The sequence below is a fragment of the Notechis scutatus genome, chromosome 12 (assembly GCF_049901735.1).
Source record: "Notechis scutatus isolate UNSWTSFEM ecotype Mainland chromosome 12, rNotScu1.2, whole genome shotgun sequence".
NCBI classification, from domain to species: Eukaryota; Metazoa; Chordata; class Lepidosauria; order Squamata; family Elapidae; genus Notechis; species Notechis scutatus.
In genome coordinates this window covers 7,169,875-7,192,437 of record NC_142020.1, presented here as the reverse complement: position 1 = coordinate 7,192,437, position 22,563 = coordinate 7,169,875, and the positions used below count along the sequence as shown (strand labels likewise).

The following is a 22,563-nucleotide window of genomic DNA, read 5'->3' as shown; positions in this document are numbered from 1 at the left end:
GATTTGATTACCTGCTGTGATCTACTTCACCGTGCTAGCAGTGTGGCAACAGTTGTCAGACAGAAGTAAAAACACATCAAAACACATGTAACCTCATGTTTATTATACAAAAACAGCAGCTTTTGGGTTCCATAGTTCACATAAGTATATGAACAGGATAGATTGTAAGTATGCTCTGAGATTGCAACAGGGTAACTTTAAATCCGTAAACGATACGTAAAAGTTTAGTTAAAGTATCTTATAGGTCAACGTTGTTTCTCAAAGTTGGCAACGTGGACTTCCATTTCCATTCCCCAAGCGTATTCTGGGAGTCACCTTAAAGTTGATAAGACTCAGAAATGGGAATTCTGTCAGTTGATATTCATTCATCTTAAAGATGATAAGATGGAGAGAAATACTCTTGGTTATAACACAAGAAGTCTTTTAACGTAGCTGTGAGAGGTATTTTGATGCTTCCAGACAGACGGAGTAGACATTGAGTGTGAAACCAGTTATTTCCAATCGTAATATTTGGCAAAAGCTTTCCAGCCAAGAGTTTGGGGGAAAATCCTTAAACATACAGCCTTAAAATTACTATATTAGCATGCTGGTCATATGGAAAAAGATTCTTCCAAGAGGTGGCTACCGTTTCCTGTCCAATCTCCACTTTATCTGCAAAACAAAAAAATCAGGAAGAAACATGATTAAATGTAGGGATACTTCCACGTTGTCTATTTTTTTCCCCCTAATTCAAAGAATTTGGGTTTTATTTGCAAAATGGACCAGAATTGTTTATTGCTCTGAAAACATCTTTTGATAAATTAGCCACAAAGAAACTGTTTAAAAAAAAACCACACACACAAAATCTCCCAAACACGATATTTATCAAGACGTATGTGGCTTCTCTCTGGACCACTATGTGAATTAATTGTGCAGATTTGAATGCGCAAGCAAAATAAGAAAAAAGTTCCATCCACTCTGGGCAACTTTTTCCGTGGCTGAATCTTGCTTGTGGGAAATGCAACTCCTGTGAAAGTTAATTGGTCCCTTGATACCAAGACACTAATGTGCACTGAGAGAGAATCAGCTATTCTTTTTTGGCTTTACGAAGTCCTAGCAATGCTCATTCCCTCTGTCTCGTAAGACGAAAAAAGCTGCTGCGTATGCAAACATTTTTATACCCAAAACACGAACCTCACAGTGGTTCATTTTTAAATGTCCAGGTTTTGAAGAAGAAGAAGAAGAAAAAAGTAATACATTAAAGCTTTCTTTGCATTTTATTCCCCTATCTGTTTTCCTGCATTAATAAGAGAGCAAAAAAACAGTTCAGACGTGTGATCTATCAAGACCAATTTTATAAAAAGTGGACTTTTGGGGATAAAATTATTCCTGGGAATGTTGCCTGAGGTGTTGAAGATACTCTGGTGGTTTTTTTTTTTTATAAACTATAATAATTTTCAATGAATTTTTGGAAAATAGCATCTTGGCATATCATAGTAAATACTAGCCCAGAATTAGTAGAGAGGCAATATAAGTTTATAAAGTACAGGTAGTGCCACAGGTGCTTTTTCAAAAGGCAACTGGATTTTGTTTTTCCTTGAAGACATTTCACTTCCCACCCAAGAAGCTTCTTCAGTTCTGGTGGAATTCTCTACCATTCAGTCAGAACTGAAGAAGCTTCTTGTCTAAGAATTGAAATGTCTTCAAGGAAAAACAAAGCCCAGTTGCCTTTTGAAAAAGCATCTTTGGACCAACAATGTTCTGGGTGGTTGAGAATCTGCCTAGTTCTTTACTACAGATAGTCCTTGTCTTATGACTAATTGAGCCCCAGAATTACACTCATAAGTTGTTACAGTAATAAATTGAGGCACCCAACATGACCAAAGTAATTTTCCAGATTTTTTTTTATGGCATTAAGCGAACGCTGCGGTTGTTAAGCGAGCCCATTTATCCACATGGAAACTGGCAAAAAAAAAAAACCATTGCAAATCGACCATGTGAGCATGGAACATCACAATGGGTTGTAAAATTGACCCACCCAACATGCAGATTTCGGGGGGGGGAGGGTGAGAGGTGGGAGGACCCTTTACGATGGCTGGGGTGATTGATGGGCCATAAAGCCCCTGTTCCACAGCCATTGTGATTCTGAATGGTAATAAAATAACTGATTAAATGAGGATTACCTGTATTATCTATTGATTTGATGATTAGATCTCGATGATGTGAATATTCCGTTCTCACAAAAGAAAGCAAATGTACGTGTCCTGGGATAACGATGCAAAATTGAATTTGGGTTGGTGATCAGGACCGAGATTCTCTTCCTTGAAGAACATATTTACTTCTTGAATATATTTAATATTCCAGGAAGGTACTAATATTCCAAGAGGCACTAATACCACTCTATAAAGCCTTAGTAAGACCACACCTAGAATACTGCATCCAGTTTTGGTCACCACACTACAAAAAAGATGTTGAGACTCCAGGAAGAATGTAGAGAAGAGCAACCAAGATGATTAAGGAGACTGGAGACTAAAACATATCAAGAATAAGCAGGAACTAGGCATGGCTAGTCTAGTGAAGAGAAGGACCAGGGGAGACAGGACAGCAGTCTTCCAATATTTGAGGGTCTGCCACAGAGCGGATGAAGGGGTCAAGCTATTTTCCAAGGCACCCGAAAGCCAGACAAGGAATAATGGATGGAAACTGAACAAGGAGAGATTCAACGTGGAAATAAGGAGACATTTTCTGACCATGAGAACAATCAACCAATGGAACAGAAGTTGCCTTTGGAAGTTGTGGGAGCTTCATCACTGGAGGGTTTCAAGAAGAGACTGGACTGAAATGGTGTAGGGTCTCCTGCTTGGGTGGGGGGTTGGACTAGATGACCTACAAGGCCCCTTCCAACTCTGTTAATATGTTCCTCACCTTGAATTGTTTATAGACATAATAAAGGTGGGATATAAAGAAGAGTAAATGAACCACCCAAGTTTGATTTAGCAATTCCATTCTGCTGAACATGAAGGAAAGGATGTGGCATTTATATTTTTATATTTTTTGCAGAGTTCAACTTCGGTTCTAACCTGGAGAAGTTGCAATTCTTCAAGTTGGAACTGATATGCAATGATAGCCTTGTGGACAATCCAATCAAAGAGAGACAAACCCCTTTTTTCTCTGCTCCTCTTCAGTTCCTTCCAATGGGGAAAGAAAAATCTGTTAAGTAAAGAAAGTTAGAGCAGTTGCCATATCTTGGATTGGCTCAGGCCATTAACTAGTTAATTACCTATCATTAATTAGCAGAGGAATTCTTCAGCGATGTTGTCTGGGAGATAAAAGCAAGGCACACCAGCTGTGCCCATTAAAACGGGTTCATTCCTGATAGCAGCGCTTTGATTAGAGCTTTAATAGTGCTTTCCAATCTTCTAAAGTCATGTATTTATTCACTATTAATTAATGATACATTGCAGATTATAAATTCCACGGTGCTTGCAAATCCCAGGTTTATTTATTGGCGTTTTCTTTTACTCCCTGTCCTTATCAGAGGGAAGGTAAACGTGGCGTGCCCAAGTAACGTGCTACTCTGTTTTGTGGGTTGGATTGGTTCCCAGTTTGCTTCTGAGTGGGATTTAAGGTGCTGGTTGGTACGTATAAAATCCTGCATGGCACCACCTGTCTATAGAATCTACTACCATAAAAAAAAAAGTTGTTGAGACTCTAGAAAGAGTGCAGAGAAGAGCAACCAGGGTGATTAGGGGACTGGAGGCTCAAACATACGATGAACGGTTGGTTGCAGGAACTGGGCCTGACTAGGGAAGAGAAGGACCAGGAGAGACAGGAGAGCAGTCTTCCAATATCTGAGGGGTTGCCACAGAGAGGATGAGGGGGTCAACCTGTTTTCCAAGGCACCCAAAGGCCAGACAAAGAATAATGATCTGATCAAGGAGAGATTCAAATTAGAAATAAGGAGAGATTTTCTGACAGAAGAATCAACTGATGGAACAGATTTTTGTCTTCAGAAGTTGTGGGAGCTTCATCACTGGGAGCTTTCAAGAAGAGACTGGACTACCATCTGTCAGAAGTGGTGTAGGGTCTGCTGCTTGGGCGGGGGGTTGGACTAGATGACCTACAAGGTCCCTTCCAACTAATCTACTTGTTAATCTAATCTACTTGGCTGCTTTGACCGAAGAGGATTAGCACATTCTAGGTTTCTTGAGCTAAACAATGCCATCTGGGTGGAAAAGATGAGGGAGAATACTTAAGACCTCTGAAATGCACCTTCTCTGTATCAGTGCCTGCCTTCTGGGACAAGATTCCCCCGGAGATCCCAGTAGATCCCACTCTGCAATTGTTCAGAACCACCATGAAAATCTGGCTAGAGTGAGATCCCCTCATTCATCTCGCACGTCCCATCTTTTAAATTTTATTGATTTTATTCAATGTCTGTTTAAGCGTTGGGAGCTGCCCAGAGTTCTTGACGTACAGGTAGTCCTTGACTTACGACCACAAATGAGCCCAACGTTTCCTGTGACTTAAGCCGGACAGTTGTTCAGTGAATTTTGACCCATGTTATAATAGCAATAGCACTTAGACATATATACCGCTTTATAGTGCTTTACAGCCCTCTCTAAGCGGTTTACAGAGTCAGCATATTACCCCCAACAATTTGGTCCTCATTTTACCCACCTCGGAAGGATGGTAAGCTGAGTCAACCTTGAGTCTGGTGGGATTTGAACTGACAAATTGTAGGCAGCTGGCTGCAGAAGTAGCTTGCAGTACTGCACTATAACCACTGCGCCACAGAGGCTCCTCAATATAATAATATAAGCTTTCTTGCCAGAGTTGTTAAGCGAACCACTGCCGTTGTTAAGTTATGAACACTTTTTAAGCAAGTCCAGGTTCCCCATTGACTTTGCAACTGACATAAGTACATGCCTGTTGCCAAGCATCTAAATTTTGATCACATGACCATGGGAATGCTGCAATGGTCATCCATCAGTCACTTTTTTCAGTGCCACTGTAAATTTGAACAGACGCTAAAAGAATAGCTGTAAGTTGGGGAGTACCTGTACTTTTAATAAATTAATATATTCTTCTGAAAAATGGAACATATGGTAGTGGAACCCTTTTAACATGAAACCGGCTGGTGGGCCTGTCCCTCTCAACCCAACTCACCTCACGAGGTTGTGGTGGTGGGAAAAACAGGAGGAAGAAGGAATATTAGATATGTCCACCACCTTGAATTGTTTATAGAGATAATTAAAGGTGGGATATGAAATAAATAAATCTATACATATGAAAGAAAAATATACCACTCACGCATCATCACAAAATCTCCAGAACCGTAAAACCTACAAACTTGGTGTTCCTCTTGGTGCTCACTAAGAAAGAATTTTTCTAAATGACCACTACAGCATTTAGAGTATTGCCTTTTATTATTATTAATAACACGCTATGATGCTAAGGAGTTCTGCTCTCCCTCGATACCTGAAAAGAAATATCTTCCAAATTCAAAACACAAGAGGAGGAGTTTCAGTTTCAGAGCACCAAGCAGCTTTAGTTCAGAACAGCTGAGCTAAGCCACGCCCAGGCTCCTTGCTGTCTCCTACTTGCTTACACAGCAAATACTGTTTCAGTTTCCAAACAGCCCTCAACTCTTTCACACTGGCAGGACACTAGCCAGATGAATACCAATGGATGCTGATAGGCAGAGGCAGAATTCCCCCCCCCACCACCACCATTTTCCTCCCCCAAAAACTAAGCCCGATCACATAGTTTCGTAGCGAAGCATAGGTATCGAGCTAGTAAATAAATAAATAAAAAACTTGGATGAAAGCAGGCCTAAGAAACAAGCCAAAAGCATCCCACCCTTGAAAAAAATGCTAGTTTTCTCTTACATTAACTTTGATTCCGAGCCACTTCTGACCTTACCAAGTTGCATTTGGAAGTCGTGATACGTATCGGGATTTCGGATATTGAAGGCAATGTAAACTTCAGGCGTTGCTCTGTTCCCGCCGTCCCTGGGAAATCTTTGCAGGACACCAATCAAGTGCTGGCTTATCTCCGGATCGTATACCACATCTGATAGGAATTTAAAGAGGGGGGGAAAAAATGGAATAAATGAAGTTGCAATTTTTAATTGAAATTTCTTCCAAGAAAACACCAGAAGGTCCAATTGCCTCTTGAAAAAAAGCACCTTTGGGACAACATGACCTGGATGATGGAAAATCTCCATAGGCACTTTCCATCCATTGCTTCTTGTCCTGCTTTCAGGAACTTTGGAGAATAGCTTGACTCCCTCTTCTTTGGGGCAGCCCCATAGATATTGGAAGACTGCTATCATGTCTCCCCTAGTCCTTCTTTTCATTAAACTAGACATAATCAGTTCCAGCAACCATTCTTTATATTATTTTAGCCTCCAGTCCCCTAATCATCTTGGTTGCTCTTCGCTGCACTCTTTCCAGAGTCTTAACAGATAACAGATAATCAGAGTTGGAAGGGACCTTGTAGGTCATCTAGTCCAACCCCCTGCCCACATCTTGATCTGAATGCCCACATCTCAAAACTCCAGAGCTTAGGACACATTTGCATTTATTCCTAACTCAGCAAGCTAAGTCCCATTTGTGAACATCCGTCACCTGCAGCAAGAATGACGTCAACTTGCAATTTCGCAAGCTCGTCTTTGGACACTAGATTCCAGTCCAGTTCTTTTACGGATATGCGGACATGGTCATCTTCCAGGTCAACATCAAGATGGCCCTGATGGTTTGGCCTTCCTTCTCTATGATGGCTGCAAGATTCAGCCTCCAAAGTCAAACCATTCAGCTGGAGGTTCTCAGATAGCTGTTGAAGGACACCCTCGTGGTGATCGCTGAAGATGTACTCTCTCGGATGGCAAACCTTGCAAATGGCAATTCCTGTCAATCCAATTCCGCTCCCCAGTTCCAGAATTCTTCTAAGGAAAGAGAAAGAGGATGAACGTGGAACAAAATAGACGAAGAAGGAATAGTTTCGGGTCTACCGTTCATTGCACGAGGTCTTCTCCGTGCTTTGGAGCTAGGAAGAAGATGGACTTGTTCCAAATCTATCCTTAGCCATGGCAATCGACTAGGTATCATTGGCCCAGTCAGTAAACGCTCTGTTCTGGCCTGCCGGCGGCTGACAGAGCTGGCAGCAGAGTCGGACAGTAGTGAGGAGTTTGGGGAGGAACCTGGGCCAGTCTTGGAGGCTTGAGGAAGGCTCGGTCGAGGGCTCTGCATCAGAGGCAGAGATGGGGCCAGGGCAGGCTGGCAGTCATCAGCTGCCTTCAGGCTCAGACAGCAGTGAGGCTGGGGAGCTTCTGGAACCGGTTCCCAGCCTACATATGCACAGAGTTGCCAAAAGGAAGGCACAATTAAGAACTCAGGATTGATGTGGGAATAAGGCCAGAAGTGGATAATGAATGCACCCCCCCCCCCCACCCCAAATCAGGATTAAAAGAGAAGCAAAAGGGGAGGGGGCTTTTGTAGCAAACAATTTCGGTTGTCCATTCGTTCCAGCCTCGTGAAGATTTGTCTGTATAACCCAGCCCTTCCCTGTCAGCACTGAGTGTGGAACTATTTACTGGGCAGCGTTCCAGGATTGATAAAGGTCTGAGCTCATTAGCATACTCTTTGCCAAGCCGTTGGCTGACTGTGAATGCAATAAATTCACATTAATGTAATCAAAGAGATTTTTTTGCCTTGACTCAGAATTGATTTAGTGCTTTTTGGGGAGGCCTAGGACAGAACATGCTCAGCCTACCCTACCCGATAAGTAAACACATAAAATAAGGAGAGTTCTCCACGCAAATTGCTTCATCTTTCAGAGAAAGACGGGATAAAATGACTCCTTCACTTACGACCATGTGTTTAAGAACCATTCGACATTATAAGGGCACTGAAAAAAAAAAAGATCTATGACGGGTCCTCACTTTAGGAATCTTGCAACACTCCCACGGTCAGGTGATCAAAATTTTGCAACTGTCATGAGCTCTGCACCTAAAACCCACAAATAGGATGCCACTTATGATCACAATTGAACCCCAAATTTCTGTTGCTGAGTGGGATATTGGTTAAGTGAGTTTCGCTCCATTTTACAACCTTTCTTGCCACCGTTGTTAAGTGAATCACTGCTGTCGTTAAGTTAGTAACACAGTTGCAAGTGAATCTGGTTCCCTCATTGACTTTGCATGTCAGAAGGTTGCCAGGCGCCTGCATTTTGACCACGTGACCATGGGGAAGCTGCAATGGTCGCAAGTGTGAAAAATGGTCATAAGTCACTTTTTTCAGTGTCGTCGTAACTTTGAATGGAGGAGTGGTGCGGTGGCCTAGAAGTGGAGCTCTTGCCTCACAATCAGGAGGCTGTGAGTTCGATCCTAGGTAGAGGCAGATATTTCTTTCTCTGGGCACACTGAGAATGTATCTGCTGAACAAAAAAAAACTCCGCATTGGCGACAGGAAAGGGATCCGGCCATTAAATACTATGTTTGCTCCATTCAGTTGCCCAGACTCCACCCCACAAGGGATTATGGGGTCATTAAATGAAGATAATGTTGTCGTTTTGAATGGTCACTAAATGAACTGTTTTTAAGTTGAGGACTGCCTGTTTAAAATTAACTGAAGCACTTATCACGTGTATTATTATACAGGTGGCTTGACGCTTATTTGCCCCTCCCCATTTGTGTATCCTTTGCTCCATTTTCCCAACAGGTCCACCTCCTAGTGGGCCCATGTCATCTTCGCCAAGGGAACAAGTGTCAGGATTCCGGTAGTTACCCCCCAACTAAATCATGAGTCTCGAGCCAAACTTCCAAAACTTCAAAAGGATTTATTGGGAGTTAACATGTCCGGCACTGCCTGGGTGTAGCCGACTCTGAGGCACATCATTCATTGTCACCCTTGACCCTGGTTTCCCCCCCACCCCCTGGGTGTATCGTAATTCATATTCTCCAATGGGACACATCCATAGCCCAGAGCCATCAATCATGCTCTCCAGTTAGATATTTGCACGGCAGAAACTTCAGTCACCTAGTTACTATCTTTGAAAACATGTATGGAATGCACTTTCGGTTTGCAAGATGCTGCACTGCTCCCCCGTCCCTTTCTGTTGGCTACTCTAAAAAGACCATAGAAATATTTTATGAGTTGACAATAGGCTTAACTGGCTCTGTCCAAGACTAAAGTGGGGGAAACCTTACCTGTTTCTGAAGACCTCTGAATTCTCCAGAGCCCATTCGGCCAGGTAGAGGCCAGCATCCCAGGTGACGAGACCTGTGGTTCCCCGTGAAACAATGGCCACGTTTTCACGAAGCGTGATGGCATCTCCTGAGGGCTGAAAGGAACATATTGGTAGCTGTTCCTGCAGCTGTTCTTCATAGGAGTCAATCTTGAGTTTCTTTCTCAACCTTTCCTGTCTTCCTGAGCTAAACTCTTGTTTTCCTAACAACTGGTGAACATATTCATTAAGGGTATGGCCATAACTCTCTACGAAGACAATTTTAACAAAAGCATTTTAAGTCTAGTGTGTGCTGGGTTCTAGTAAATTCATATAAGGTGAAAATGAAGACTGAACCGGAAGATTTAAAGGCGACTGCATTGTTCACACTTGTTTTTTGTTTTTTTTGTTTTTGTTTTTAAAAAGAGATTTCCTACTTAAAGGGATCCTTGATGCTCTCTGAGTTTGTTTGTGTTCTTGAAGATGTTTCATTACCCAAACTAGGTAACATCATCAGGGCTAGTGATGATTCCTACATACCAATAAGTAGTTCTTGTAACAGTGTGTGGTTTCTTCAGTGTTTAGGACAAGTCCTAGGGCTTCGTAGAGTTGATCCAGAGGCTCACTGCTTGTAGATTCATGCTACAATTAAGGGGGGGACAGCAGAAGATACGAATTTTGGAAGAAGATCCAGACAGAAAACAAAATGCTCCAATGAGATTTTAGTTCGTTTCCTTCCACAATACTTTCTATAACTTGGCTGCAGAATAATGTCCAGGCTTACCTGATTTTTACAACTAGCAGGAGAGAGTCATATAAGCAGACATCAATAGAAAAGAAAAAATAACCCACTCCCAACTGTTAGATGAAGCATGAATCTCAAGATATAACCCAACTTTCCTCAAAATTTATATCAAAATCATTTGATATATTTATATCAAAATTTATAGTAGAGGTTAAAACGTAGTTACAATCTAAAAAATATAGCAAAGCATTCAAAAATCACCTAAAATAAATACATCAAAAGCAGCAAATTATTCCAATTATTAGTGGAATTTTCTAGAAGGACTGAGGTAAAAAAAAACCCACCAAGATGGCAGCCACGTTCCCATTGTTGCTAGAATAAATGTCTAATTAAAACTGATCAAGGAACGTGATAGTGGTTAAGGAAACCTTGTTTATGGCTATATTCCAGGCTATTATTTTATTTTTTTTAATTTTATTTGTAAATATGCCTGCTTAGAGCTTTTAAAACGGCATATTTGTATAGCAAAGTGATCTGTAGCAGAGCCCTAAAACAGGACATCTTTCAGCTGGCTTCATTAAACCTCCCAAGTGGCGCCTTTAATTCAGCCTCAAAATAAAACGATCGTTTTCTCTGAAATCTCACCACTATTAGTATAGTTTGACTGGATTCCAATCTACAGTCAGAAGTCCAGAGAGATTCTGGCCCAGCATTTGTCAACCTTGGCATCTTGAAGACATATGAACTTGGCTGGGGAAGTCTGAGAGTTGAAGTCCATCTTGAAGGTGCCAAGGTTGAGAAGTACTGCTCTGGGCAGTCTTCAAGGACAGTCTCATGAAGAGCTCATTACGGTAATCTAAGCTGTGTGATCACCACAACCCAAACCCTACCTTTTTGATCAGCTCGGATAAGAAGCGTCTTCTGTATTGAACAGATGGAGGATACTTCAAACAGAGTGGATCAAACACAGTCTGAAACGATGAAAACAAGAGCAGACAGCCACATAGTAAAAGGACCTCGTATCTGGTGCTGTCTGAGTAATGAGTAGTTTGGGTAATGAAACGTCTGCAAGAAAACAACCTAGCTCAGAGAGCACCAAGGACCCCACAGTTCTCCTCCTCCTCCTCCTCCCCCTTTCTTCCTCCTCCTCCACCACTCTGTAAACCCCTCCCTTCTAGCACTGATCTTAGTGCCTAGTTGGGCAATAAGATGTTTGCAAGAAAACAACCCAGCCCAGAGAGCACCAAGAACTCCAGTTATTCTCCTCCTCCTCCCCTTCTCTTCCTCCTCCTCTACTCCACAAACCCCACTCCCTTCTAACACTGATGTTGTTACCTAGTTGGGCAATGAAATGTCTACAAGAAAACAACCAAGCTCAGAGAACACCAAGGACCCCACAGTTATCCTCCTCCACTCTGTAAACCCCTCTCTTCTAGCACTGATCTTAGTGCCCAGTTGGGTAATGAAACTTCTTCAAGAAACCAACCAAGTCCGTAAAATGAGGACTCAGATTATTGGGGGAAAGAGGCTGACTCTGTAAACTGCTTAAAGAGGGCTGTAAAACACTGTGAAGCGGCATATAAGTCTAAGTGCTATTGCCCTTCCTTCCTTCCTTCCTTCCTTCCTTCCTTCCTTCCTTCCTTCCTTCCTTCCCTTCTTCCTTCCTTCCCTTCCCTTCCCTTCCCTTCCTTCCCAATGGTTAGAATGCACTGCCGACTGCCATCAGTTCAATCCTGATCGGCTCAAGGATGACTTGGCCTTCCATCCTTCCGAGGTGGGTAAAATAAGGACCTAGATTGATGGGCGCAAGAGACTGACTCTGTAAACCACTTAGAGAGGGCTGTAAAACACTGTGAAGTGGTATATAAGTACTACAGCTAATCAGCAGTAATTAGAATGCAGTATTGCAGGCTGACTCTGCCTACTGCCAGCAGTTCAATTCTGACCGGCTCTGACATAGTTGACTCAGCCTTCCATCCTTCCAAAGTCAGTAAAATGAGGACCCAGATTGTTGCTGACATAGTAAACAGTTCAGAGAGTGTTGTAAAGCACTATGAGATGGTATATAAACCTAAGTGCTATTGCTATAGCTCATAATTTGCAAAAGCACAAAAATAAGCCTTAAAAAACCCCTTCACCTCTTAGCTTTGAGGGGTGCACAACCTCAGCTTGTACATAATTTGTTTGTTTGTACATAATTGGTGCAAAACAGAGAGAGAGATGGAAGAATCATTGGCACACCCTCCTTCCTTGAGGTTACCCTTTAAAATACCCCCTACCTCAGCTTCTCCATCAATTTGCATGGAAAGATCGGGAAGGAAATAAGACCCACCTTCAAAAAAATATTTACCTTCTGCAGGACAGCCAAAAACGGAGAGGAATCGCCTGAATATTTTAGGACCTCTTCAAGACTCTAGATAACAAAACACATGTACGATTTAATGGATTTAAAGGCAGTTAAATGAACTACAGTTCATAAAAGCATTTTTTTATTTTTATATATGCGGCAATCAGCAATTTCTGTGTTCTTCTATGAAATCTAAAGATTTTTTTCAAAGTGATTTTTTATTTTTTTATTTTTTTAAAAAAAACCATCTCACCTTTATTCTGTGCTTGGTGGAAAAATGAAAATTACAGTTCAAGTCCTCCTCAATTTACAACCACAACCGAGCCCAGCGTTGATGTCGTTAAGTGAAAAATTCACGAAGTGCATTTTGTCCCATTTTTACCATCTTTCTTGCCCCGGTTGTTAAGTGAATGAATCACTGCAGGTGTTAAAGTGAGTCACCACGGTGGTTGAGCGAATCTGGCCTTCCCTGTTGACTTTGCTCAACAAAAGGTCACCAAAGGGGATCCACATGACACGCACACACACCCCGGGACAAGGCGACTGTCATAAACAGGACTAGCTGCCCAGCGTCTGAATTTTGATCATGGGAATGGGCTTCGAGCGTCATTAAGTATGAAAAACGGTCCTAAGTCACTTGGTTTGCAGAGCCCTTTTATCTTCAGTCACTAAACGAACTGTTGTGAGTGGAGGACTACCTGTATCAGGAATTCTCCTTTCCATTCAACAAAAAGATGTTGGATAAGAATTTTTCCCATTCGCTCAACTAGAATGAACACCAAACGTATCAAAAGGAATCCTTTATTGAGATGAGACAATTCCTGTAGGAGTTCAAAGCAGCGTCTGAGGTCTCTCGGGCATACAGGGATAGATAAGGGAGTTTAGAACCCCTCCCCTTATCTCGATGTGTATTTAGTGAAACAAAAGCCAGTATGTTAATTCCTCCCCACCCCTTTTGTAAGGAACTGTCTTTTTCACAGTTTCCCAGGACATACCTAATTTCCCACCCACTTTTTAGAACGAACTTTTCCAGAGATTCCCAGGACACATCTCACTGTGGAATTTTTATGATCTTCTCATCTCCTGGCTGTGCCTCTCAGAGGTGATAGTTCTGGCCATCTGGCTTTTCTCCCTCCATTGTATCATGCGTGGGTTACACAAATTCGATATAAGGTTAAATATATTCAGGTTACATCAAGAAAGGATTTCTTTATCAGCCTCCCTCCCCGTTTCTTCTTCCACGGAAGAAATGACAGATACACAGATACACGGATCTGACATTGTCTGAAGTAGTGTAGGGTTTTCTGCCGAGGCAGGGGGTTGGACTAGAAGACCTCCAAGGTCCCTTCCAACTCTGTTATTCTATTCTGTTCGTATTCCTATCCCTACTCTACTCCTATGCTGTGCTATTTCATTTCTATTCTATTCCTACTCTACTCTACTCTAATTCTATCCTGTCCTATCCTATATTCTGTTCTGTTCTGTTGTTCTGTTCTGTTCCTATTTCTACTCTACTGTACTGTACTCTACTAACTCTACTCTACTCTAATTCTATCCTGCCCTATATTCTATTCTATTCTATCTATTCTATTCTATTCTATTCTATTCTATTCTATTATTCTATTCTATTCTATTCTATTCTATTCTATTCTATTCTATTCTATTCTATTCTATTCTATTCTATTCTATCCTTCGCGTTTCTCTCGCAGCAGCCAGGCAGTCAAGTCCAAAGCAGGGACGAAAGCCCCGCGCTGTAATCCAGATGTTCAGGGATTGCAATTCCCTGCAGTTCTGGATACTACAGCATGCATGAGCCGCGCATCTGGCAGGCTAATAAAAAAAAGGGGAGAGGGCATCCAGCAGAGGGGGTGGGGATTCCAGCCCCTCCTCGCCTTCCTAGCCTGCAATTTCTACCTCCTCCCCCCCCGCCAAATTTGTGGCCAAATTTGAAGCCCCTCCCGCTCGCAGGCCCCGCCTCCAAGCGGCGCTTCCCCCACGCGGGCCTCTCAATCAGCGCTAAGGGGCTTCGCTGCTGGTGCAACCGTGCGCCCGCGGGCGCTGCTGCGCGCTCTCACCTCCCAGGGGAGCTCGGCCAGGCGCTTCCCGGCTAGGAAGCCCCTCTGGAAGCCGAGCGCTGCCTTCTCTTCCAGGGCCTGCCCTCCTTCCTCCATCGGCGGCTCCTCCTCCGTGCCTCCCGGCCTTCCGGAGGTGTGGCGGGGGCAGGTTCCGCGGCGACCCCGCCCGCGAGTGGGCGTGTTTGTGTGTATTTGGGAGCGCGTGTGTCCGCGTTTGCGACGATGCAAGTCGCTGCGTTCAGGGGTTGCGTTCGTCCCAAGTGCATCACTCAGCTGGAGATCTTTTGGGGGGTAGATAACAGAATCACAAGAGTTGGAAGGGACCTCGGGAGGTCGTCTAGTTCAACCCCCTGCTACCATTCCAGGCAAGTGGCTGTCCAGTCTCTTCTTTAAGCCTCCAGTGATGGGGCACCCACAACTTCTGAAGGCAAGCCTCTCCACTGATTAATTGTTCTCACTGTTAGGAAATTTCTCCTTCGTTCTGGGTTGCTTCTCTCCTTGCTTAGTTTCCATCCATTGTTTCTTGTCTGGCCTTCTGGTTCTTTAGAAAATAGGTTGAACTCCCTCCCTTCTTTGTGGCAGCCCCTCAAATATTGAAACGCTGCTATCACGTCTCCCCTACTCCTTCTTTTCACTGGACTAGATAAACCCCATTCCTGCAACCGTTCTTCACGTGTTTTAGCCTCCAGTCTTTGCTTTTTAGCCTCATCTTTGCTTTTTCTGCACTCTTTCCAGAGTTTCAACACCTTTTTTTTTTATAATGGTGACCAAAAATGGAGGCAGTATTCTAAGTATGGTTTTACTAAGGCTTTAAGGCTTTATAACGTGGTACTATTACTTGATTCTATCCCTATGTTAATGCAACCCAGGATTGCATTGAGGTTTTTGGGCTGCTGCCACATACTGCTGGCTCCTATTTGTTTGTTTTATTTGTTGAGCATGTATTAGTTAACAGATATAAGTATAAACATGATTTTTAATACATGAAATGGATACGAATAAAAGGGAACATTTGGACAGGGATGGCAGGCATATTGGTGCACTTTATTTTATTTATTTATTTATTTATTTATTTATTTGATTTGCCAATTGTTTACAAGATAATAAGTATAAATGTATACATAGTTGTGAATACATGAAATGGGTACATATAAGAAAAATAAAAGAATAAGAGAAACAATAGGACAGGGACGGTAGGCACGTTGGTGCGCTTATGCACGCCCCTTACAGGCCTCTTAGGAAAGGGGTGAGGTCAATAGTAGACAGTCTAAGGTTAAAGTTTTTGGGGTTTGGGGAAGAAACTACAGAGTCGGGTAGAGTATTCCAGACATTGACCACTCTATTGCTGAAGTCGTATTTCCTGCAATCAAGTTTGGTGCGGTTTACTTATGCACTTATGCACACCCCTTACAGACCTCTTAGGAATGGGGTGAGGTCAACAGTAGACAGTTTGAGGTTAAAGTGCTTGGGGTTAGTGGAAGAAATCACAGAGTCAGGTAGAGTATTCCATTTAAGTGATCGTCCAATAGGACTTCAAGATACCTGTCACAGTTATTGTTTTTGAGCCAGGTTTCACCTAATCTGTACCTGTATATTTGGCTTTGTCCTTCCCAAGTATAAAACCTGACTTTCCTTTACACTGAATTTTATTTCAAAGGGCTGAGTGACCCCAGCCTGCTCAGGAAACGGGTTCATTCAGAGGGAAGATCCATTATCAAGACAACAAGCATTCAGAGGGAAGATCCATTATCAAGACAACAAGCAGAGAAAAATACTTAAATCCATATGAAAATATGGTTTTAGGATACAGTTTTGGTTGCCACAATATGAAAAATATGTTGAGACTTTGGAAAGAGTTCAGAGAAGAGCAAGCATGGTGATTGGGGGCTAAAACATATGAAGAACCGTTGCAGGAATAGGGTGTGTCTAATCTAGCGAATAGAAGGACTAGGGGTGACATGACAACTGTCTTCCAATATTTGAGGGGCTGCTACAAGGAAGAGGGGGATCAAAGCCAAAGCACCAGAAAGCAAGACAAGAAGCAATGGATAGAAGCTAATCAAGGAGAGAAGCAACCTAGAATTAAGGAGGAATTTTTTGACCGTGACAAAAATGAACCAGTGGAACAGCTTGCCACCAGAAATTATGAATGCTCCATCATAGAATAGAGTCAAGTCGAGTAGAATTGAATTGAATTTTTTATTGGCCAAGTATGATTGGACACACAAGGAATTTGTCTTTGGTGCAAATGCTCTCAGTGTACATAAAAGAAAAGACACATTCGTCAAGAGTCAAGAATCATCAGGTCCAACACTTAATGATAGTCATTGGGTACAATAAGCAATCAAATCATACTAGGAAACAGTCAATAAAAGTTATTAGGATACAAGCAACAAAGTTACAGTCATAGAGTCACAAGTGGGAGGAGATGGGTGAAAGGAAGGATGGGAGGATTAATAGTGATAGTAATGCAGACTTAGTAAATAGTTTGACAGTGTTGAGGGAATTATTTGTTTAGCAAAGTGATGGCGTTCAGGAAATCACTGGATTTTTTTAAGAAAAGCCTGGACAGCCACTTACCTGGAATGGTAGAAGGTCTCCTATTTGAGCAAGGGGTTGGACTGTAGGACCTCCAAGGTCTCTTGCAACTCTTTTATTCTTTTGCTTAAAAATGCTTTGTCAAAATGCTGTTAATTGTTTCCAGCAGTTCTTAACTCCCTTAAGTCTGAACGGGAAATCGGTTTCTTTCTTTTTGTTCTGGATTTGTATGCAAACCATGAGCAGGAAGGCCCCATGGATTACATGGTCAGCTGTTTCCTCCCGCACTGTTGCTATAAGTTGCTTTGAATTGTCAAAATCTTTAGACCTTACTGAGTTTGACACCGAAACCCACTTGGACCACGCTGCCACAGAGAGGAGGAAGGGGGTCAAGCTATTTTCCAAGGCACCCGAAGACCAGACAAGGAAGAATGGATGGGAACTGAACAAAGAGAGGTTCAACCTGGAAATAAGGACAAATTTTCTGACAGTGAGAACCATCAACCCATGGAACAGAAGTTGCCTTCAGAAGTTGTGGGAGCTTCATCCCTGGAAGCTTTCAAGAAGAGATTAGACTGCCATTTATTAGAAATAGTGTAGGGTCTCTTGCTTGGGCAGGGGGTTGGTCTAGGTGACCTACAAGGTCCCTTCCAACTCTGTTAATCTTCCCCATTTCAGGTATAATCTTTCTCCTAATCTTTTCCCAGGTGACGGGGGTGGTGGTGGTTTGTCTGCAAAAGTTTTTCTTAGCCAACGGACCGTTTCATCTGGTCATTGAAGTCATTCTCGAGTGACGCAATTTTTCTTTTTTTTTTCTTTCTTTTTTTTACAATTCTATTATTCTCTCCGCTAAAAGCTGTTTATGGGGAAGAAGGATGTCTTCTCCCATTTCACAGTCCACAAAACCAGCCCGCAGCATATGTGCCGACTTTGGAAAATGAGTTTTTTTATGGGTGCGTTTTTGTCTCTCTTAGTGCAGTACGTAGCTGGCTTTCGAACAGATTGCTGAAATGGTCTTTGTATGCTTTTTACCCAGAGATAGATGGCATCCCAAATAAAACATCTGCCGTCTTGCTGTTTGTTAGGAATGGAAAACGTTTCTCCCAAGCGAAGGACGAGGCAGAGAAGACACAACTTTGTATGGCTGTATACCTAAATCATAAGTGATTGGATTTGCATGGTAAGCCAGGTTATAAGCAAATGGCAATATGGTTTAGCTCAATGAGTAAAGGGTCCATTTGTGATCTGGTCAATAAGTCTATAGTTTAGTGCAGGGGTCACCAACCTTTTGGACCTCAGGGACCACCAAACTCATAATTTTAAATCCCACGGACCACTAATATGAATTTTGACTGATGGTGGCTTGCTGATGTTTTCCCAGAGTCTCTGCAGAAAGCAGCAGGGGAAAATCCCAAGAAAAGTCTGCAGAAAAATTCCCCACCCCTTTTTCCTACCGATCAATCATTCCTTATTTGGAATTGCAGGATACTGTCTCCATCTCCGTTCTCGGGGAGAGAGAGAGAGAGAAAGAGAGACTTTTGGCTTCATGCAAGGAAAGCAGCAGAAGCAGCAGAAGTCTTTCTTTCTCCCCCCCCAAATCTGTCAGAAATGAGTCTTTGCCAGCGGAGCCTCTTGGAGCAGGAGGCCTTGCAGGGTCCCAAAGACTCATTTCTGGTGGAGTTTGGGGGAGAGAAAGAAAGACTTCTGGTGCTTTCCTTGCATGCAGCCAAAAGCAGAAGAAGAAAGAAGCGGAAAGAAGCAGCCTGGTGGCCAGGCAAGGAGTGTGGGGCAAGTGGGGCAAGTTCCCCCCCGCCCTTTCCCCCCTCCCCTCACTACCTTGTGTTGTTTGAAATGCAAGTGATGCAAGACTTGTGTTCCCGTGGGCCATGTGGCCGGTGCAGCCTTGTGTTCCCGCACAGCCTGGATTAATTGCTTTGGGGGTGACGTTTCTCTGTGGACCACCAAAAATTTTTCGCAGACCATCAGTGGTCCCCGACCTTCCAGCCTTGACAACTTCATGACTTTGTGGACTTCAAATCCAAGAATTCCTTGGGGCTTAGCTAGGGAATTCTGGGAAATCCACAAGTTAAAATTGCCAAATTTGGATATGCCTAGTTTAGTGCAATCTATGAACCCGGCCCTCACTCATACAGCTAGTCCTCAATTTACAGCTAGGATTGAGCTCAAACTTCATGTTGTTAAGTGAGGAATTTGTGAAGTGAGCTTTGCCCCATGTTACGACTTTTTCCTGCCAGGTTTGTTAAGGGAATCCCTGCAGCTTGTTAAATTAGTAATGCGGTCGTTAAGTGAATCTGGCATCCCAGTCAGAAGGAAGAAGAGGAAGAGGAAGAGGAAGAGGAAGAGGAAGAGGAAGAAGAAGAAGAAGAAGAAGAAGAAGAAGAAGAAGAAGAAGAAGAAGAAGAAGAAGAAGAAGAAGAAGAAGAAGAAGAAGAAGAAGGAGTTAAAATAAGACTAATGTGTAATAACTATATAACTAGTTTAAACTAAGTGTTCTGACCCAGGCTTAGCAGAACCAAGTAACAGACTCCCAAACCCCCTCTTTATTTAGTTACTGTGAATTCATGGCACCCACACACAGAAAAGTCCCGGCAATAATCCTTTCCAAGGGTTAATTGCAAGAACAGACCTTATCAGTCCTTGGATAGTTGCCAGGCCGAGAGCTTCCAGTTGCAAAGCTGCAAATTAATTCCTGGCAAGGAGTCTGTGAGGCACGAACCACGATAAGCAAATCTTCATAATAATAAGTGAAGTAATTGTCTTCTGCAACCACCACTCCCCTTTTGCTTCTATTTATTCCCCAGGGAGGGGCCATTCAGCATCCACGTGTGCCTTTCCTTCTGAGTTGGCACGTTCCTTAATTAAGCTGTCCTGACAGCTCTGCGCATACACGCATCTGGGACAGGCTCCAGCTGTTCTTCTTCCCCACTTATCTCCGACTCTGTAGGCAGCTGTGAAATGTCAGCCCTATCTCTGCTTCCGACTCAGAGCATCCATCAGAGCCTCCCCCAGACTCCAGGACTGGCCCAGGTTCCTCCCCAACTCCTCACTGTCCGAGTCTGCCACCAGCTCCACTGGCAGCTGGCGGGCCACAACACTAATTTGTAATAACTATATCCCTTTAGCAATAAAAATTCTGGCGCTAATTGTAGTTGTAAGTTGAGGACTATCTATGTGTGTCCAAGAAAGGACCTGGAATTCACAATCTCCCAGTTCCTCATTCAGCATCTTCCCATCAGACTAAAGACTCGGTCATTTAAAGAGCTGAAGAAAAACCAGAAAGGAAGCTTTGGATCTCCAGAAGAAGAGAAATAAGAACAGAAATGAATAGGTCTCACATCTGCGCCTTGATTGAAGTTATGGACAGATTTTTCATTAGAAATAGTTTTATGGAGCTGAAAAATACCGGTTTTTTTCATTCCCGCATATGATCTGAACAAAACACAACCAACTGGGAAATAATCTTTTTTTTTTAAAAAAAACAAAACATTGAATATTTACATCAGCTGATTCTTGGCGACTCCAGGGGTTCACAAATAAAGACACAGAAAACAATAAAACAATACAATAGCACAATGAATGGAAAAAAAGATGCAAAAAACCAGGTAGCAATGAGAAGCAATTCCACACAAGGCAGTCAAAAGGCCTGAGGGGCCAAGTCTTCAAGATCCCCCAAAGCATCAAGACAATGGAGGGGCTGGATCTTGGGGGGAGGGACTCATTCCAGAAGGTAAGTGCTGTCACAGAGATGGCCTACTTCTGGGGTCCCCAAAGATGGCATTATTTAATCAGAGGAACCTACTAGCAATAGCAATAGCACTTAGTCTTATATACCACTTCACAGTGCTTCACTGCCCTCTCTAAGCGGTTTACTGAGTCAGCTAATTGCCCCCCAACAATCTGGGTCCTCTTTTTACCCACCTCGGAAGGATGGAAGGCTGAGTCAACCTTGAGCCCCATCAGGATCGAATCTCTGGCAGTCAGCAGTGTTAGCCTACAATACTGCATTCTAACCAGTGCACCACCATGGCTGGAAAGAAGGGAGGGTGGAGGGAGGGAGGAAAATAGCACTTATATACCACTTCACAGTGCTTCACAGCCCTCTCTAAATAGTTTAGAGTCAGCCTCTTGCCCCCAACAATCTAGGTCCTCCTTTTAGTGACTTTGGAAGGATGGAAGGCTGAGTCAACCTTGAACCTGGTGGGATTCGAACTGCTGAATTGCAGTCAGCCGGCAATCAGCAATAGCAATAGCACTTAGACACCGCTTCACAGTGCTTTACAGCCCTCTCTGAGCAATTTGCAGAGTCAGCCTTATTGCTCCTAACAATCTGGGTCCTCATTTGACCCACCTCAGAAGGATGGAAGGCCGAGTCAACCTTGAATCAGTGAGGACTGAACTCCAGACTGTGGGCAGAGTCAGCCTGCAATAATGCTTTCTAACCACTGTGCCACCAGGGCTCCTAATGCAACATCCAACCAGCTACAGCATTAGCAAGAGCAGTTAGACTTCTAAACCGCTTCACAGTGTTTTACAGCCCTCTCTAAGCGGGTTACAGAGTCAGCCTCTTGCCCCTAACAATCTGGGTCCTCATTTTATCCACCTTGGATGGAGGGAAGGCTAAGTCAACCCTGAGCCTGCTGAGATTCAATCTGCCAAATTGCAGGCAGCTGGCAGTCAGCAGAAGTAGCCTGCAGTACTGCACTCTAACCACTGCGCCACCGCAGCTGAAGAGAACGCAAAACCTGTTCGGTCAAAGTGGCTAGGTAGATATTATGGAGATACGGTGGGTCCTAGGCCATGTAAGGCTTTATAGGTAGCCACCAGACTCTTGAATTGCACCTGGAACCACACAGGTGACCAGTGCGACTCATGAAGCAGAAGAGTTTACATGAGCATACCGAGGCATATACACTCATCTGCTGCATTCTGGAAGAGTTGAAGCTTCCGGGAAGTGTTCAAGGGCTATCCCACCCAGCAAGTTGCAGTTGTCAAGCCAAAAAGGGTCTAGGGCAGGGGTGTCCAACCTTGGTAACGTTAAGCCTGGAGGACTTCAACTCCCAGAATTCCCCAGCCAGCTTTCCTGAAGTCCTCCAGGCTTAACGTTACCAAGGTTGGACACCCCTGGTCTAGGGTGACAAGATGCCTTTCTGAAGGGACTCCTAATCTAAGAAGGCCTGTATTAAACCCACTATTGCCTATCTTGGATTCTAGGATAATGCAGAACGGACTGATTTCTGTGTGATATCTTTTAATGGAGCAGAAAAGAGAGATGATACCCAGTCTGCATTTTCTTATCATGAGATTAAACTTGCCCAATTCCTTCCATCTTTTTTCTTTTTAAGGTCTATTTCTAGTCCATCATCATCATCATCTCTATTGCCTTCCTCTGAACAATTCTGATTTCCCTGAAGCTCCTTTGACCAGAAAACGTTTGGATTTTCTGCTAGTAATGCATTGCTGTGATAAGGTAGCCCCATCATTTGCTGCTTTTTAGATCTTCAAGGATTTCCAAAAATAGGAGATAAATAGATGTTTCTCGCCCATGATCTTCCATAACGCACCCATTTCTTTCTTTACAAAGCAAAGGGGGGGAAAGCATGGATTATCTTTGATGATGGATTATGTCAAAG

At 43.2% G+C, this 22,563-nt stretch overlaps 1 protein-coding gene across 3 annotated transcripts; it reads right to left on the bottom strand.

The window, feature by feature from the left end:
* Positions 1 to 85: 85 nt before the first annotated feature.
* Positions 86 to 14,486, bottom strand: EEF2KMT (eukaryotic elongation factor 2 lysine methyltransferase). Of its 3 annotated transcripts, XR_015750859.1 has the most exons (9): positions 14,375 to 14,486; positions 12,303 to 12,365; positions 10,843 to 10,923; positions 9,748 to 9,849; positions 9,191 to 9,324; positions 6,612 to 6,928; positions 5,905 to 6,054; positions 3,060 to 3,167; positions 86 to 651 (listed from the first exon to the last, which is right to left on the bottom strand). XR_015750859.1 is itself a non-coding variant. In XM_026686783.2 (8 exons), the coding sequence occupies exons 1-8, from the start codon at positions 14,468 to 14,470 to the stop codon at positions 551 to 553; spliced, it is 1,044 nt and encodes a 347-aa protein (XP_026542568.2). In that variant the 5' UTR covers positions 14,471 to 14,486; the 3' UTR covers positions 86 to 550. The 3 variants fall into 3 exon arrangements, 2 of the variants coding, with proteins under 2 accessions (XP_026542568.2, XP_087829299.1); XM_026686783.2 differs by lacking the exon at positions 3,060 to 3,167; XM_087973173.1 differs by lacking the exons at positions 3,060 to 3,167; positions 9,748 to 9,849.
* Positions 14,487 to 22,563: the final 8,077 nt, after the last annotated feature.